A 19,557-nucleotide genomic window follows, 5' to 3' on the forward strand; every position below is an offset into this window, starting at 1 on the left:
AGTTTTAGTTCTTTTCACTTTTCACACACTGCAGTCAATTACACGCTGCACACTGCAGTCAGTCATGCTCCACAATCAGTTACACACTGCTCTCAGTTACACACTGCACACTGCAGTCAGTCACACACTGCACACCACAGTCAGTTACATACCAAACAGTCACACAAGACACCATCTTCTACATCTGCTGATTCTGAATTAACACCCCCCCCCCCCCGCGCCGCCTTTTTTAACAGCTAAAGAGCCGAGGACGTCCCCGGCCCCGCTAGAAGAGATGACCTCCGCCCCGCACTCCGACCCGTACCTGCGCATGCAGCTGTACACCTCCGCCGATTTCACGGACCCCCTGGACCCCGCCAGCAAGGTGCAGAGTAACAGGAGGATCTACGCAGAGGTAACGAGGCTGTGGGCGCAGTCGCTGAGCTCTGGCTGACGAGTTTAGCTGTGCTCATTGTTCATGCCGTTACCATCGCTCGTTTAACCTCTATGCCCTTTGGTCTGGGCACTCGGAATAAGCCCATCTGTTACATTAGTGTAATTCAATTCAGTACTAATGTGTGATAAACACTAATACGATTAAGGCTTAAATTAAGCAAATATATTTTGAAACGATCTGATTGGCTCATTCTGAGGAAGACGTCAAATATGTTCACGTACAGGCCTGTGCGAAATGATCACCTGTCCTTTCTCTTTCACCGACAATCAGCGTTCTTTTTCACCAAGCGTTCGCGTCTCTTTTAACAAACACAGCGCGTCGAGTTCAGCAATCGCCGTAATGACCTTACCAAACCGTCAGTGGAAAAAGAAACAGCTTTCACTGCGAATCATATTTTAGGACGAACGTCTGTGTTGAATTTGGGCCATAGTCTTTCACACAGAGGCGAAGGGCATCGGTGAGCATTGCTGGGCCAAATAGCCTGTTCTCGTCATTATGCTATTTTATGTTATGTTACGTTTTGTTAAGTGGTGACCCCCCTCCCTCCCTCCCTCCATTTCCAGATTTCGAGCAAGACGTTTGGGGGCACCGAGCTGAGCACGCGGGTGAGGAACTGCTCGGTGCGCTCCAAGGGGCCGTGCCCGCGGGCGCAGGACATGCCCTTCCAGACGGTGCACTGCCCCTGCGCCGTCTGCCCCAGCAGCACCTGCCTCAGCTTCAGCTTCCAGCACCTCCAGGACCTCGCCGCCGCCAGCTGGGACCTGGAGTGCGCCGTCAAGCTCTGCTTCAACCAGGTGAGGCGCGCGGCTCGGCTCGGCTCGGCACGGTTCAGCACAGTTCAGCTCGGCACAGTTTGGATCAGCACAGTTCAGTTTTGTCACAATTCGGCTCAGCACAGTTTGGATCAGCACAGTTCAGTTTGGCACAGTTCGGCTCAGCACAGTTTGGATCAGCACAGTTCAGTTTGGCACAGTTCGGCTCAGCACAGTTTGGCTCGGCACGATTCGGCTCGATGCATTTTGGCTTGGTACAGTTTGGCTAGGCACAGTTCAGCTAGGCACAATTCGGGTCGGTACAGTTTGGCTAGGCACAGTTCAGCTCAGCACAATTCGGGTCGGTACAGTTTGGCTAGGCACAGTTCAGCTCAGCAAAGTTCAGTTTGGCACAGTGCGGCTCAGCACAGTTTGGCTCGGCACAGTTTGGCTCGGCATAGTTTGGCTAGGCACAGTTTGGCGTGGCATGGTTCAGCTCAGCACGGTTCAGCACCCCCTTTGCTCTTCAGTACATTCTGTCCCGGGACAGTGAGAACACAAAAGCAATTAGTGAGCAGACGCATGCACATACAGACGCCAAGAAAGGAAATGGCAATCCCCCCCACCCACACGGTCCACAATCGCAGTCTCGCCCCATGCCCCCCACGCCTGATTTTCCACACACCCCCTCTGAAAAGTCTGTAGACGGCCCTGAAGGCAGGAACAGACTGTCCTGCCCATCTAGACCCGCCAGGGTACCTGCTGAGTGGAGGTGTGGCCAAACACAGGCCCTGCTGGGTTTCACTGTCACTCAGGACTTAATCGACCAATCAAAGCAGTTGATTAAACTGTGAAAACTGACACCAGCAGACCCTGCAGGTCGAGGTTTAGCCAAACCTGCTGTGCACAGTGTCCGTCACTGTCTCAAGCCTGGCTTTATACACCCCAGTGATCTCCAGAACACGCTAGCTATTGGATCTGGACCTCTACTCTACTAAACGCTAGCCATTCCATCCAACAACTCCCTGTGTGGAATAAACCTGATTTCAGAGGAAAATTGCCGGTAGCAAGCGAAGACAAAGAGGGGGCAGCCCTATAACTGCAGCGAGTGAGAGTTTAATTTAGAGGCAGAAAGTACGTAACGGAAACTGTCACCGTGTGAAAACGTTGGTGTCGTCACGTTTATGAGCAGCGCCAAGGGAGGGACGGACAGACAGGTGGACAGGCAGGAAGGGCATGGGGGCCGCGTGGAAAGACTGATGTGGAAAACATTTTTTATGATCTGTCGAAGTGATGAAATGAAATATGTGCAAATGAACTAAAATTAAACATCGGCTTGTACGTCATAGAGGTGTTCCATAAAAAAAGGGAGTATTTATCCATCTTATCAGTTTCCAAATTTTTTCAACAACTTCACTACAATTACACCAGTAAAGGATCAGCTCTTACATTAAATAATAATGTCACTGTGTGGAAGATTTTTTTGCAGATAGCACAGGCCATGAATATTAAAAAAAACTGTTTAGGAAGTAATGCTCAGTCATGTTCTTGATTTAATTTAAGGTTTAATTTTCTTTGATTTTGAGGTAAGTTGTTTTCCCATCTGAGTGATAACCGCGCAGTGTTTTTACGGATCGTTTCTTTTGTTTCCTCCAGACCTGTGGAGATGGAGGGAGGGTCAGGCGCAGCATGGAAGTGGTCCCCATTTCGGCTCCAGGTGAGCCAGCACCCCCCCCGCTGCTCCGCCTTCTCTGCTTTTCTTTGTTTCCCGCCGTCTGGTTTATTCCGGCTGCTGGCGGATTTCGCGGCGAGCGTCCAGAACGAGAATTCATAAACAGAACCGACAAAAAAACAACAGCGAGGAGGAAAAACAATCTGAAGAAAGAGAACAAAGCCCACCGAAAAAAAAGAGAAGACATTTCACAGGATGTAGCACCTTTGTGGAATTCAGGAGTTTCCTAGTCCGTGTGGCATTTCAGCGTGGTAACGAGGTCCGAATTTTTGGAAGAGGTGGGGATGGGGTTGAGGTGGGGGGGGGGGGGGGGGGGGGGTTGGGGGTTGGGGGTGGGGTCAGAGGTCCCGGAGGCGGGGCCTTCTCCGACGGAAGGTGTGCGGGCTGACCCGGCGGCCTCAATCAGAAGTGACGAGCCCGCGGGGGGTCGGCCGCGTCCGAGGAGCGCGCGGCTGTCCAAACAACGAGCGCCCGCGCCCGCGAGTCACGCAACGGCGTCGCCGCGGGCCGCCGTCCGGCAGATGAGTCAGCCTCTAACCCCGCATTCCTGCTCCCTTCCACAAACAAGGCTTTCCAGACCGGGGGGGGGGGGGGGGGGGGGGCGGGGGGGGGAGAGGGAGGGGGAAGGGGGGGGTGTTGTTTTGGAATCACTGCAAGGAAAACAAAACCATTAGCAACTTGGCAGAGGTTTTAGTTTTTTTTTTTTGTTTTGTTTTTTTTGAAAGGTGGCTGAGGCCAGCAAGTTCCCTCCCCCCCTCCCCCCCCCCCCCCCCCCCCCCCCCCCCCCCTCCATTATTATCGTTTTTAATTTTGCGTCACGGGAAACGCCGAGCGGAGCTGAGCTGACGTTCCCCCTGCCGGAGACAGTCGGACGCAGCCGCCGTTCTTCCGGCGCTTTCTTTTGTTCCGCGGCCGAGCTGCAGGACAATGGCGTCCCCAGGAGAGGGAGCTGTGGAGCCGGCGAGGGGCGGGAAGAAAGCTTCCTCTTTGGTTAAGCCCGAGGCGCTCCTTCCTGACCTCGAAAAACCCCCTTTTTTTTAACGGACGGCCTGTCAAGTTTTCGGCACTCGTTGGTCACTCAGAAACCTATTCACAAATATTCCCCTGGCTTCTGTGGGATTTGCCAAGCAGCAGGGCAGGCCCGAATCTGGGGGGGGGTGGGGCTTCAGAATACCCTCATGCCAACGCTTTGGTTCGCCAAGTGCCTGCGGTTTCCCTTGGCCACACTCCATGTATTTGGAATTTCTCTCCAAGGTGCTGCTGGGAATTGTAGTCCCCCCCCACCCCCTCCAACCTGCTGTTTCCTGGCTTTGTTTTTTCTCAGCTTTTAGACGGACTGGCATGTGAGACGTACATCTGATCAGCTGTTCAGCCCTTTTGGAAAATTAAGTGCGTCATGTGCCTGCTGTAGCTATGGAAACTTCCAGTGCCGGTGTCCAATGATATTTAGTTCCTGTAAAAGCACATCTCAGGGTAAAAACACTGTGCACCTGGTCTATCTGCAAGTCCTATTTTTTACCGTGGTTATTTGTAAGGGTAGACAGAACAGTTCCCTGTAAAAGACCAATGTAATGGTCAGGTTTAAACCCATTTTTCAATTTCTTTTAAAAGGAAAGCAGACGTACACCCTCTTTATGTATTTTTCCACTTCAGACAAGGGGAAAGCAGAGAGGGTTACAGATAGAGATGGGATCACAGTACAGAGAGGGTTACAGGTAGAGATGGGATCACAGTGCAGAGAGGGTCACAGATAGAGATGGGATCACAGTACAGAGAGGGGTACAGATAGAGATGGGATCACAGTGCAGAGAGGGTTACAGATAGAGATGGGATCACAGTGCAGAGAGGGTTACAGATAGAGATGGGATCACAGCACAGAGAGAGTCACAGATAGAGATGGGATCACAGTGCAGAGAGGGTTACAGATAGAGATGGGGTCACAGTGCAGAGAGGGTTACAGATAGAGATGGGATCACAGCACAGAGAGGGTTACAGATAGAGATGGGATCACAGTGCAGAGAGGGTTACAGATAGAGATGGGATCACAGCACAGAGAGAGTTACAGATAGAGATGGGATCACAGTGCAGAGAGGGTTACAGGTAGAGATGGGATCACAGCACAGAGAGGGTTACAGGTAGAGATGGGATCACAGTACAGAGAGGGTTACAGATAGAGATGTGATCACAGTACAGAGAGGGTCACAGATAGAGATGTGATCACAGTACAGAGAGGGTCACAGATAGAGATGGGATCACAGTACAGAGAGGGTCACAGATAGAGATGGGATCACAGTACAGAGAGGGTTACAGATAGAGATGGGATCACAGTGCAGAGAGGGTTACAGGTAGAGATGGGATCACAGTGCAGAGAGGGTTACAGGTAGAGATGGGATCACAGTGCAGAGAAGGTTACAGGTAGAGATGTGATCACAGTACAGAGAGGGTCACAGATAGAGATGGGATCACGGTGCAGAGAGGGTTACAGGTAGAGATGGGATCACAGCACAGAGAGGGTCACAGATAGAGATGGGATCACAGTGCAGAGAGGGTTACAGGTAGAGATGGGATCACAGCACAGAGAGGGTCACAGATAGAGATGGGATCATCACCACAGCAGTGATCTCGATGTTGAACTTGGAATGTATTTTTCCATCATGGCTGAATTTGAACATTTCGGCGCTTGCGCGTCGGCCTCCGGGCGAACGAGCCGGCGGTGAGGCGCTCTGGCGAGCAGACGCCCCCGAGCCGCACGCAGGCTAGCGGCGCCGCGCCGCGGCGGAGACGTCACTCCCCGACGCCGCGCTGGGAGAACGGTCAGAAAGCGCCGAGCGAGCCAGACCTCCCTCCGTCATCCCCGCGTCCTGTTCTCCGTCCCCCGTCCTCTGGCCCGACCGGGACAAGCGTTCAGCGGCCCCAGACAGGGTCCCACAGGAAGGTGGAGGGGGGCGGTCGGGCGAGGGGTGGGGGGGGGGGGGGTGGTGTGATTAGTGCAGACTTCTTGGAGGACAACAGGATGGCTTGGAATGGGTGGTGGGTTGTTGGGGGGGGGGGGGTGTTGATTAGCCTCCATGACACATCAGCACCAGCGGAGGCGGAGTCAGAGGACAGCTCCCGTTCCTGGCAGCTGATTGGCTGGGACGGGTGTGGGGTGGTGCTCCGTGGCCTGTCAGAGTGAGTGTTTTTTTTTCTGAGCTGTGTCATGGGGGAGGGGCTTGGTGTCTGCCAGCAGTCTGAAATTTTTTTTTTTTTTTTTACTTTTTCTTTCCTAAAGTTTAGACTGTTTGCTAGAGTCGGACAATGGTGCGTGCTGGCCCCAGAGAGGGTGGGGGGTGGGGGTGGGGGGGGGGTGGGGGTGGGTGGGGGACTGGAGCCAAGACGTGTGACCTCATCCGTGACTTCAGGGCACAAACTGAGAAACCGCAGAGCCATGTACTGCTCAGAGATAAGCTTCTGCTAAGCAAGGGTATTTATTTATTTTTTTAGGGATTTCAGTTGTACAAGGAACTGGGAGGCTGGGAAAAACAGAGTTCTGCTTGGAGGAGATGCTACCCTTGGACTTGTTAAATAATAAGCCATTTAAAAATAAATAAAATTGCTAGTCGCTTCAAAGCTCAGTCGTAAAAACTGGGAAGTATGCCAGAGGGGCCCTTTACTGAGTGTACTCCAACAGGAGGCAAACAAGGACATGACTAAGGCGTACAATGACATTGTTCAGGTGACCAATGACATCACCGAGACACAGAATGGCGTCGCTGAGGTAAACACTGGGGAGAACAATGACATCGCCAAGTGTACTGTAACATCACTCAGCCGAACAATGACATCACTCAGACATACACTGAGGAGGACAATGTCATCGCTGAAGTGTACAGTGACGTAGCTGAAGCAAACAATGACATCGCTGAAGAGTGCTGTGACATCGCTCAGCTGAACAGTGACATCGCTGAGATATAGAATGACATCGCTGAAGTGTCCTGTGACATCGCTCAGCTGAACAGTGACATCACTGAGATATAGAATGACATCGCTGAAGTGTCCTGTGACATCGTTCAGCTGAACAGTGACATCACTGAGATGTAGAATGACATCGCTGAAGTGTACTGTGACATCGCTGAGGCGAATAGTTACGCGTGATCTGATACTCTATCAGGCATTTGAGACGTTTGCATTTCCTGTGTGTTCCTCAGGGAAGTGCGTCAGCTTCGGCCTTCCGGCCATCCTGGGCGTGGCATTTGGCGGCTTTCTGATTGGGGTGCTTCTCATCGGCGCCCTGTGGCTCATCAAGATTCGAACAGGCGAGTTCCGCGCCCTGCTTTCTTTAAAATATGGCCTCCACTTCCACACAAGAAAATCATATTGCACATCTGCACACATGCATGAGTGCACACACATCCACACATAAACACACACACACACACACGGACAGACACACATCCACACATAAACACACACACACACACACACGGACACACACAGATACACACACACACACACACACACACATTCACACCCATGTACTTTATTAGGTTCACTTCATGAGCAAAGAAGTTGATTCTAACACTGTGATGCTAATTCCTGTGTTGTCTTAATGCCCACTTATGCTGTTTCAACCCTGCAAATAAACGTCCCTGTCACTTATGAAATCAAATAACATTTACAGAGTACATTCATAGCACTGCAGTTGCATGTAATTGCGTAAGCTCGCTTTCAATGCCCTGTAATTTCAGTGTGATTTCACTTTGCTCTTTGTGGCGTAACATCCCGATCGCATGAACACAGAGAAGAGTTCATGTAGTCTTGACAGACAGGGGCACTGTAACATCAGGCCTTGTGTGATTATCTGAGCGAAGGCCATGTTTAGCATCACAACAACAGCGGCTATACGCTAGAGCTGGAGGGGTTTTATTCGCCGCAGACCACGTAGATCAGACCGCTTCCACGAACAACCACGTCTGCTGTCCTTCCAGGGATCGGATCCGGACTGGATTTGGGGTCAACTGCAGTGCATCTCACAGGTTAGCCCCCCCCCCCCCCCCTCCCCCTCCCAGATCACAGGTGCCGGAACCCTTCTTTACGGTTCTCCAAGCTCACGGTCGCCTCTTTTGTTTACCGCTTGTCCCGCAGGGTGTCCCTGCACCGAGACCAAGCGTCAGGGTGTCCCCGGCAACCCGTCGCCGTCTGAGAACAGCAGCGCCAACGGCAGCATCGGCAGCACCCAGAGCACGCCCACCAGCAGCGTGGCATAGGCCTGCCGTCCTCCCGCGAACGCGACCAAGAGCTCAACATCCTGGACCGTTTCACTGCATCTCAAACACGACCAAACGTTCAACCGTTTCACTGCATCTCAAACACAACCGAGCACTTAACATGTCGGACAATTTCACTGCATCTCAAACACGACCAAACGTTCAACCGTTTCACTGTATCTCAAACACGACCAAACGTTCAACCGTTTCACTGTATCTCATACACAACCAAGTGCTCAACATCCTGGACCGTTTTACTGCATCTCAAACACAACCGAGCGCTCAACATGCCGGATCATCTCACTCCATCACACACAGAGCCTAGTGTGCCTGACCGTGCCACTTCATCTCAAACACAACCACACTCCGTTTGCCAGACTGTCTCATCCTCTCACAGACACAACCAAACGCTTTGGTCGGAAAATGGCGAGCATCGTTAGGCTGAATGGCCTGTTCTTGTCACTGTGATACATTAGGACACGCTATGTAACACGCCGGAATGTTTCACTTTATCACAAACACAATCGACCTCTAAACACGCCGGACACAGTTTCAGCTGCCCACACGCACGACCAAACGCTCGATTAGCCAGACCATTTCACTCCCTCACAAACGCAAGCAAACCGTCAACATGCTTGACTGTTTCGCTTCATCACAAACATAACCAAACTCGCAATATGCCAGACCGTAGCGTATACTTGGGGGGGGGGTTAGGTTCAGGAGAGGGGTGGGGAAGCAGGGGGTGTAGTTCCATCCTAGCCTCTTTACGCTGGCCTCCCTGGCCCCTCTCAGTGAAGTATGGGGTTGGGAAGTCGGTGGAAAATCTCTTAGCCAGAGGAAAAACAAAGCATATCCCCATAGAACTAACAGGAAATTCGCTGCATTCTTTTCAGTAAACCGTGCCGCCCGCCGGCCGCACAATAAGAGTCCCAGAAAAGGGGCAGACGAACAGGGGCTTTATTTAACTTTATTGGCGACGCCAGTTTTCCGCTTGTTTTTCCGCCAGTGACGCGATCTGAAACCTTATCTCTTAACGACTTCGAGCGAAACCCATAGACAGACAGACCGTAGATAGACAGAACATAGACAGACAGACAGACCGTAGACAGACAGGATATCGGTTCTGTGAGTTAGCGGGAAGATGCATTGGTAGCGTCAGGTTTCTTCGGCACAGAACATAATCATATTGCGCTAACTAGGCTGATGTGGGAAACATCCGTAGTGGTGCGACATTTTAAAAAAGAATTTTAACATAGGGGTTTCTGTCTTGTCGGATTTAGGAAGGCATTGGAAATGGCTACCTCTTAATTTATGCACAACTCTTATTGTGAAATACACACTTGATGCTAGGTTGATCTTGTCAACCAATCAGATTACTCATACTCTTATTTTATCAGTTCCAGTCCTAACTTGCTTTGTCAACCACAGCGCGAAAGCAAATAGCGTCAAACAATTACAACTAAAGGTGTAAAAATCCAAAGATATTAATCTTTGAAAAAAAGTTTCTGTCTTTTACATCTTTAAAAGTGATAAAACACAAAGATGAACAAATCCAAAATCAGATTTTAGAAGCATACAGATTATACATGTTTGGAAAATGTTCTATATTTAAGTGATCAAACATGAGTCAAGCCCAAGCACAGAAATTTATTAGGGTTAAGAGGACAGTCTGAATTGGAGGTAAGCGGTCAAACCGTTTGAGTGCCCATGTACAGAGAGTGTTTTTGATATCTCCGCTTTTTTGTCCTCTGTAAAAAATAAGTCAATAAAAAAGATTTCACACAGCAAACCTCAAGGCTTTCCCAAAATTAAAAAAACTTTTAATATCTGTTTCTTAATAATTAATTAATATTAGGATCTGTATATACCAGCAACGAAGCCAATTATAAACTTGGAATTATTTATTTTCGCTTTATGTAAATAGTTGGCTTTTGATTGGTCTGTATTTGATGACAGAGCTCACGTGGGCGGGCCTCGATACGCAAAGACATGCCCAGACAAGGAAATTTGACCTTTTTTGAGTGACAGATATTATTTTCTACATAAAAGGGAAATAACACAAAGAATCCACATAATTATCTGCTTTCTTTTCTAAGCCAAGTAATGTAGTGTTTTATGTAAAATATTTAGCCAATCTAAAACGATGTAGCCAATTGAATTGTTTATGTGCCACTATTCAATATATCTTTATTTTGGGTGAAGATAATTTTTGCATGTGTGAATCTGCGTGTGCGTTTGCAAGTGTGTGTGTGTGTGTGTGTGTGTGTGTGTGTGCGTGTGCTTGTGTGTGTGCGTGTATGTGCGCGCGTTTATACCAGCAAGATGAGCAAGAGAGAAAAAAACAGGAAGAATGTCACTTGAGTATTGTGCAATATTGTGAAGTATAGGCGTATATGTTAAGTGTCCGTATACTTTTTGTAGAGAATGAAATACTCATTACCTCCTACGTCTATCATTCATACTGCATACATTTTCTTTAACAACTTTTGGGTATCATAATACCTTAGAAACCGATTGAGGCCAGCTCTCGTAATTGGACATTATTTAAACTGCGTGACATCATAAACGGTTGAGACATTCACACTATCTGATTAAGCAGATAATTATCTGCTGTCCTCTGGCAAACCGCAAGTCAGATGTCCGTAATAAGCAAAGGCCAAAATCCCGAATTAAAGGCTACCCAGGAATCGCTGTTACCGTCCCGTTCGGCCTTTCGTTGCCACGGTGACGGCCGTATGAGCGACATTTCCCCAAGGAGAAGAGATCGTTCGAAACTATTCACTGTGAGCAAGCCTTCCCATTCTTTGCAACCTCCCATCAGACTCCAGATTAGTAGGACCTTAGGAAAATGTGATATATTCATATATGGCAAAATATGAAATTCTAAAATGCTAAATATATCAGTTATTGACGCATAATATAATACCTTTTTATGCCCTTATCACGTAGTTAGTTTCATGACATACTGGCTGCAAAGATACTAAACTCTGTAAATTGTATAAATACAGATCAATGAGTAAGCATGGCAATACCCATTGTAGAACGCTGCAAATATTTTTTCTTACATGTATGGTTTTCTCGGTTTTGCACATGGCGAGACAGCATGGACCGGCCTCCCGCCCACACGTTCCCTCTCACGCATTCTACAACGTTCGCCTTTCCACTTTCCATCCGCAGAACTTACAGTTCCGTGGTCGTAACGGTGGGGACAGAAAGTAGCCTCGGGCGACCGGCGTTCCGTGACAGGTCGGGCGCAGAGCGCAGATAAGACGCGGGGAGAATCAGACGGGCTGTCAGTCAGTGCGCGCGCTACTCCCGTCAACATTCTCTTCCTCTGGGATGCAGAGATACGCCACAGACAACGCCGATGTGCTCGCTTTCTCGTTCCCACGGAGATTGGGCTATCGCAAGGAAGGACGGTTGGCGGGGGTTATCGGGGTAGTCACTGAAGACCCTTCAGGAAGGCATCCTCTGACTATTCACGGCTGATATAACCAGTCCAGGAATAATAAAGGGTTGACTCCCTCAAACCCCAGGGCTCAGCGTGACCCCCGTCCGCCCCTGTCAGACTCTCTAAAAAGTAATGAAACATAATGGTAGGCTCTAATAGGAGATTGCATCTATTATTTATGAATTACGTTTTAGTGCCCTTTCCTCCCATCTAGTGGTAAAGAAAAGTTACTGCAGTTACCTTGAGGGACAAAATTTAAAAAGTAAAATCAGATTAAGATTTCTAGATTTTTAGAAATACATACTTCACTATTTTGATAAAAGTAATTGTACATTTGTATTTTTATTGTATTATTATAATCAGTGAAAAAAGCTTTTTTGTTATATAGGCTACATATTTTGCCATATTAAATGTATCATTGTTACATTTGGTTCATGTAATGCTTTTTATTATGAGGAAATACAAATTGGTCTTATGAATATCCTTTCTGGGGTAATAACAGTGACATTATCCATACGTTTGGACAATACAGGTGTGTTATAGGCATTAGGGATCATGGCTTGCTACATGCCTGTACACTCTCAAAAAGGATGCGTTAATATCCAACACACTTTTTGTGTTACTACCAACACATTTTGTGTCAAGGTTTCTAATCTTGAGTTACAAATATACAATTTATGTGTTACTAAGGGAGATTTTGTAACACGGACTGTGCTGGAAGTAACACAAAATGTGTTGTCCTTGACTAGACATTGAGGTGTGTTAAAAAAGAGACATTTTATGTGTTGTTAAACACATCTGTTTCGAGGGTGTAGGTTGCACCAATACTCCTTGGGTGCGGCAGTGGTGTTGAACTCTCGATGCTTAAGCTACTTAACCTGCATCGTTACAGAAAGTACCCAGCCTTATCAATGGATGTATTTTACACATAATTGTGGATATTTAAAATATTGGCCACGTGGGATACACGCAGGAATGCGTCACATACCCCAGATACGAGTGTGAGCAGGGTAGATGAATATTGCATTGTCATCTTGGAGAGATGGAATCAGAAGCATTTTCTCAGCGTTTACAGTACGTCACACCGCAGGCATTCAATCCTCTAGTCCAGAGCGATTTATTCATCTTACATTCTTCACCTACAAATCCATTTATGCAACCGGGTATTTCACAGAACCAATTCGGGTTCAGTAGTTTGCTCCAGGGCACACTGGCAGGGAGTCAAGCCCACGACCTTGGAGTTGCAAACCCAGATCCGTAACCAATACGACACACTGCGGCCCCCAAACAACGCCCGAACATCTCTCCGGTTTTATCCGAGTCAAATCTCTTACCATTCCATCAGCTACTCAACTCTCTCGACCGCCAGCGTACACTCAACCCGCCAAAAAATTAGTTTCTGCTTTATCTTTTATTTGAAGGGAAAACAGAGATATAATGACGTTTTTTTGTTTTTTTCCATTGTCGTAATAGAATGGGGGGACCTTGCAGAAACATGGCTGTGTGCGTGCCGTTTCGAAGCTTATGTAACCGCACGTGTTTGTGCAGGTGGCAGGCGCGAGTCAAGGATGTCACCCCTTTAAAATTGCGAGAAGGGCTCGAGCCCAGCGGCTCTGCAGAAATAGAAAAGCTGTTATCTGGAATTCTGCAAGAATGCAAGTCTCTCTGTTGTCATTTACTGTTCGTGCTGAGTCTCATGTTTTGCTGATTTGTCTCTTTTGAAGGCGTTCATAATTCATGGCGACCCGATGCTGTGTAATTTTAAAAGATTTTTCTCAGATATATACTGTATGTTGTATTGTATATCAACACATTTTCAATAAAAATATTTAAAAGTACTGATTTAAAGTCTACAATTAAGTCATTTTTATTTTATATTAATGGTCTTCTCGTTTTTTCAGAGTGTATAAGTTTTGCAGCACCATAGAAACAATGGACTTATATCTCTTTCTGTAGGTGGGGAGACATTGATAAGTTTACGCAAGTTTATGATAGACCCCACACCGCGTCCTTTCACGTGGATGAGACCTTTACATGCATTGCAAGTGACGACTCAACATACCTCTAGGGCTAGGCCTTGGGCGTGTGGAATTTTAGGCCTCGAAGTTCATTAGAGTGCAACAATACCAGTGTCAGTGAATCCGTTTACTAGAACCTACATTACCTGTGAGACGAATTTAAAATCGCGTTGCAGAGCTGTAAACTGATGAAGAGGCGGGCAAATTACTCTACGTCTTGCATGCCACAGTGTGGTCACTCCTGTGCATTGCAGTTGATTGTGTACATTTAGACTGGCAATTGCATGGATGGCCTTTCATCTTACACTGAATGTGAAACTAACAGCCTTGAAGACGATTACATAGCAATTGTTGAAAACATCATTAGTATTTGCGAAAAGGGACGCCAGTTGCATATAGGTATCTATGTCGGCGCAAGCATGCCTAGATATTTTGCCCAGCGCGTTATGAATTCTAAAGTCTTCTCGGAGCTCTTAACAGATCTGGGTAATTGCTGTATGAATGGTTGACTGATTTGAATCTGCGAAAGCACTCCGCTCTCACGTAAACTGCTGTACGGAGCTCGGATCACGCGGTCATTAATTAAAGCAATTAAGTCAAACGATTAATGCACCCTTAAAACACAGCTCCTTTTTCCTCCAGCTCAAAGGTGCCACGCGGTGACTCGTCAAACTCTCGCTGTGCTCAATTACACACATTTTGTCACGCTGTAATTCAGCACAAGGACGCCCCATACCTATCTTTTTTTCGGAACAAGGCAGTTAAATTACGTCGGAATTTCACGGTAGCGAGTTAAATTCCACCACTTTTTTTAAAAAAATCATTGCTTTCCTTGCCAAACATAAAAATATGTCACCGCACACTTTTCATCACATCTAGTTTTTTATTGAGGAAACTCTTGATCATGATAGCAAGCGACTCCAGGCCGTATTTGAGCCGATTCTGGACGGGTAGTGCTGAAATTGGACCTGAATCGGTCCACATCTTGCCCTTGCTGTCTCACTTGCCGTGTGTGTAAGAACTACGTTTCCAGGTTTTGCGCAAAGTGAGCATCCAGGAAGTGCACGACGTGAGCTTCTACTGTACAGAGCGCTTGTCCCTCTGCCTGTTTTTGCGTTAAACATGGATTATGCGCTTTGCCGACCGTGGAGTGCGCACTATAGTGATTCAAAGGTACGAGCTGGGCCAGGTACAGCTTCCATGCGAAGACAGATCCTGTATTACAGCAACTTAGGGGGAAGCTTCGGGTCCTTGGACTGTAACTTAAGATGTAACTGCTTTGTCCTGAATCTGAGCAAAGGTATCGTTGCTGGAGCGCAAAACAACAACAGCTAACCGTAAAAATGAATGAATGAATAAATAAATGTTTTCGCCTATCGTCTAGGATGTCAAAGTCATGTAATTGATGCTAGTTTCTTTAGGTACAGGCCTACGTGGTTTCCTTTCGAGAATCAACCGGTTAAAGCCTTGAGAATCGTGTGTGTATTCTTATCCAATCATTGACGTGAATTAAATACCGGAGTTGAAAAGCTTCTGTTGCCCTCCAGGGCTGGACTCTGGCGCGCCAGGGGTTAATGGTCTCTAGGTGTCGACGTTGAACGGATGGAGGTGAATCATGCTCACGTGTACATGCACAAGCAGAAATGAAAATAGAAATAGAAGAAACAATGAATAAAAATGTTTAAAAATGTGAAAGTGGAAATAAACTGATCAATGTATACACAGACATATATTTCTGAGTTTATTTCCATATTCAAGAATTTCTGTATATACTTCGCCAACGGCTGTGGACGTTTAAAATATAGGAAACTAGTTACTGAGAAATATCTTTTTGGTTATGTATGTCCTCCGCAGATTTTCATAAACATGAAAAATATAAAAATAAAACATCCGGGCCAGACAGCTCGAGAAGAGGTTCCGCGGGCAGAATCTACGCCAGGCTGCCCTCTGAATTCATATCATCCCATACATATATGCATGCTGGCGAACACGCGGCAGGGCAGAGGACTATTTCTCGCGGCGTTACGGAAAGGTGAGCGTACTGGGAGGAGGAGCGCCTGCATGCTGCATCTCTGATTGACACCTTTCCCGCGTACCGGCCCCGTGACGCCGAAGTCCGCGTTCTGCCGGAGCTGGCCGTCCTCCTGCGTTTCCCGCTAATGTTTATTCCATCCGCGAGCCGCTCGGGAAAGCCGAAACTGACTCACTGTAATAGACCAGGCGGGTGCGCAGCCCTGGTCCTGGGGGTTGGTGGAGATGTTTCTTGTTTTTTTTTTTTCTGTCCCTGCTTGATCACCGTGAGTTTGTTGGATTGCAGAGCCTGGAGCCTGAATATTCCGATACCCTGTTCGGTTCAACCGCTGAAAAAACCTCCTGCACATGGTCACTGGGATTGACTGCAAGAGCAGTAGACATTACCCATTATAAGGGCTTAAAACTGCGTGAAGAAATCAAAGGTCATGTTACCCTGTGTCTGCACAAGGTGATCCTGAGATTCAAGGGGTTTCTTGTTGACGGTTTTTTTTTACACAATCCACCATAGTGGCTGTGATGTCATTTCACATTTGTTGAACTTTGACCCTTAGACACTCTTGCACACCCTTTTGCTCTGAAATGGCCCCTCAGTCACTCTTCTAACATTAATTAGGACCGATTAATCAATGAAGGATTTTGTGCCATCGCATTTGCACATCGACCGTAATCACGAGCAGGGCTGCAATTCATTATTTTTGATTGCAAGCACTGTGAGGACATTTTGTGAAGAAAACACCGTAAGGTAAATTTTGTATACACAGATTAAATGTGTCTTCAGGGTTTTGCAAAACAGTGCGCAGGCTTTACCATTAGTGTGCCAAAAGCAAACATTATGAAGTTCTGGAAATTAGATTAGGAGTTTGAGCACTGTTGTTATGGTTTAGATGTCCTCGGGCACATTTTCAAAAGCAATTGGCAAGAAAAGCTACAACAGTCTATGCAATAAGCTTATAGCAAAAAAAAAAAAAAATCCCTTGCACTGATGCGGTGTGATTTTCAACGAACACTAGATGTCGCCGTTTTCAACATATGTGGCGTTAAATCCCAGCTGAAAATACAAAACAATAACAGCTGATGTACGGGAGATTGGGGGAAAATGACTTCTGTTTGCTAGAAAATAATTCCCATGAATTTGTTTTATTCTCGCACACTGACAAACTGAAGTGGAATGCATATTTTTTTTTATCGCAAAGGACTCGGAGAGAAAAAGAAGGCTCTTGTGCAGCCTACTGATGCGAGAATGGCTTCAGGTGCCAGCTGTTTTAATAAGATACATTAAGTACTCTGTGTCCTTTCCTTACTGGTGTGAAGAGACTGTATATTTCAGAGCACACTGTGTGGGTTGTATCTAACATGCTGACACTGCCTCAAGCCAGACCTCTCCGGTGTAACCAACCCTACCTCATTAACTGCATTAGTTATATCTCACCCATTAACTCTGCCTTATCTCTGCATTTGGCTCGAATTTGGTTACGGGCTATTTTACCGTTTTACCTCCCCCTGCCTGGCTGAATATTAAACATTAGAGTCGGAGGGATGGAGCAGCTCTTAGCTGCAAAAGGTGGCAACACTGGCTGAACAGGCGAATAAATCAGAGCACATTTTTGCGTAGGGTCTCTGATCACTTCACCTCGTTTCGGTGAGCTGGGCCTGTACAGGTTATCGCCCGGGACGTTTTTCGTGAAAGCATTTTATGTCCCGGAAAGGAACCCGGCCGCCCCGGCGTCGTGGCGGTCGGCTAGGCGGAGGCTTCAACGTTTTATTACGCTCGGTGGAAACAGAGCGAACGCCCGCTGAGAACGCGGAAATGCCCCCCCCCCCCCCAGTTAAAAGCCCTCGGCCGGGGTGTTTACTTTCCCCCCCTAACGCACGTCTCGATGTTTATGTAAGGGAGCGCCGGGCTTCTGCTGATGGGAGCGGCACGGCTTCGGCCAGGCCTGGTGTCATCCACCCTCCGCTTCCTCTGTCTTTCAGTGGGGACCGGCAGCTGCTCGTAGGGCCCGTTGCTTTCAGTATTTGGCCATTCACAGAGAGGAGAGGCCACTGCGCTTTCATGCCTTGCTGCCAGCGTGCTGTGCTGACTGTCACCAGGGAGAGCCGGCCCATAATGCCCTGCGGCCCCAGCCTTCACGCTCACGTACGGAGGCCTTCCGCCCCACCGCATCCCAATAAGCCGTCTCAGCTAGGGATCCGGCAGGTCCACAACGCTCGCCTGAACACACGCACACACACACACACGCACGCACACGCACACGCTCACGTACGGAGGCCTTCCGCCCCACCGCATCCCAATAAGCCGTCTCAGCTAGGGATCCGGCTGGTCCACAACGCTCGCCTGAACACACGCACACACACATGCACACACACACACACACATGCGCACACACACGCACACACACACATGCGCACACACACACACATACACGCACACACACACACACACTCACACATACACACACACACACACACACACGCACACACACGCACACGCACACACACACACACACACACACATACACACACGCACACACACACACACGCACACACACACACAAATGCACATGCACTCACATGCACACACACACGCACGCACACGCGCACGCACACACGCACACACGCACACACACTCACACACACTCACATGCACACACACACACTGGGATGCATGTGCACGCACACACACACACACAGACACATACGCACATACACACACAGGCACACACACGCACATGCACACACACAGACACACACGCACACAGTTACACACCAGCCTAAGACTAACCATTTGCCTAGAAAGCAACATATATTTAAATGTTAGATAAGTATTTAAGTAACATGTTATTATCAGAGCTTGTGTAGCAATATTAATTATGCTAAATTACATTACTAATTAATTACACTTCCTTGTTGTAATTATAATTATATTCATTGTAGATTAGTCTAGTAAAATCAATGTGTTATGCAACATACAGCATAGGTCTCTTTGTACATATGAAAGCCAATGAAGAATTTATATCATGCATTTTGACACGTCTTAAATGCTCCCCCGTGACTAGAGAAGGCATGTTTTATCATACATGGTTTTTCATTGGGCAAGATTGCCTCCTTCTACAACAGGGACAGAAAGGGGCTTCCTCATTGGCTCGTGCAGTGGCACCGCAGGCAGCGTGGACTCGATTAGTTTTTCCTGTGATGAATCGTGACTGTGCGACTGTGTGAATGATTCATCACACTGCGTGAGATCCTGACATCCCGCGCGGTGTAATTGCCACAAAAGGGCGAATTACCAAAATCAAATATCGGACGAAACGTAATAAAAAAAAAATACGAGCCCAAAAACAGAGCGGGGTGTCGGAAATATCAGCCGATGAAAAGCAATAATGCCATTTTGCATTCCGTTTTAAATTTGAAATGAAAAATCAGCAAAGGTGCACGCGGCAGTGGTGGTTGCGCAGCTGGTGTCATAACCAGGAGGCTGCGGGTTTGAAACCACTGTTAACCCTTTCATGCATTAATTATTACAAAACAGAGCATTTTTTCATTTTTTAAGGACACGTGGAAGGATGTTTAACATTTTTTGGCTCCATGAAAAATTGGCCGTACATGCAGATTGTAACTGAATGCATGATGTCTCCTAGAGTGGAAGGTTTTTCATACACAGTATACAAACTAAAGTATTTTTTTGTTTAAAACATAACTTACAGTGTTCCTCATATCTTACCTAACAAGAATGTATTTTTAAAAAAAAATTTTTTTAGCTTGATCTGTTTTCTATGAACAGAAAGTTTTCACATAGGTATTTTGAACATTTCCACCTCCCCCCACCATTTTGACCTTCAATGTATCAAAACTAGAAATGCCAATCATATATAATAATATGGAGCATAT

At 47.3% G+C, this 19,557-nt stretch overlaps 1 protein-coding gene across 1 annotated transcript in view; it reads left to right on the plus strand.

Moving 5' to 3' along the window:
* Positions 1-13,455, plus strand: part of eng (endoglin) — a 49,641-nt gene extending 36,186 nt beyond the window's left edge. The window contains exons 9-14 of the mRNA XM_035391271.1: positions 237-394; positions 1,000-1,230; positions 2,845-2,905; positions 7,108-7,215; positions 7,888-7,935; positions 8,045-13,455. Of these exons, the coding sequence (XP_035247162.1) occupies positions 237-394; positions 1,000-1,230; positions 2,845-2,905; positions 7,108-7,215; positions 7,888-7,935; positions 8,045-8,166 (728 nt within the window). The 3' untranslated portion in view covers positions 8,167-13,455. The remainder of the gene's footprint in view (positions 1-236; positions 395-999; positions 1,231-2,844; positions 2,906-7,107; positions 7,216-7,887; positions 7,936-8,044) is intronic.
* Positions 13,456-19,557: the final 6,102 nt, after the last annotated feature.

The sequence above is a fragment of the Anguilla anguilla genome, chromosome 14 (assembly GCF_013347855.1).
Source record: "Anguilla anguilla isolate fAngAng1 chromosome 14, fAngAng1.pri, whole genome shotgun sequence".
In the NCBI taxonomy this organism is placed as follows: Eukaryota; Metazoa; Chordata; class Actinopteri; order Anguilliformes; family Anguillidae; genus Anguilla; species Anguilla anguilla.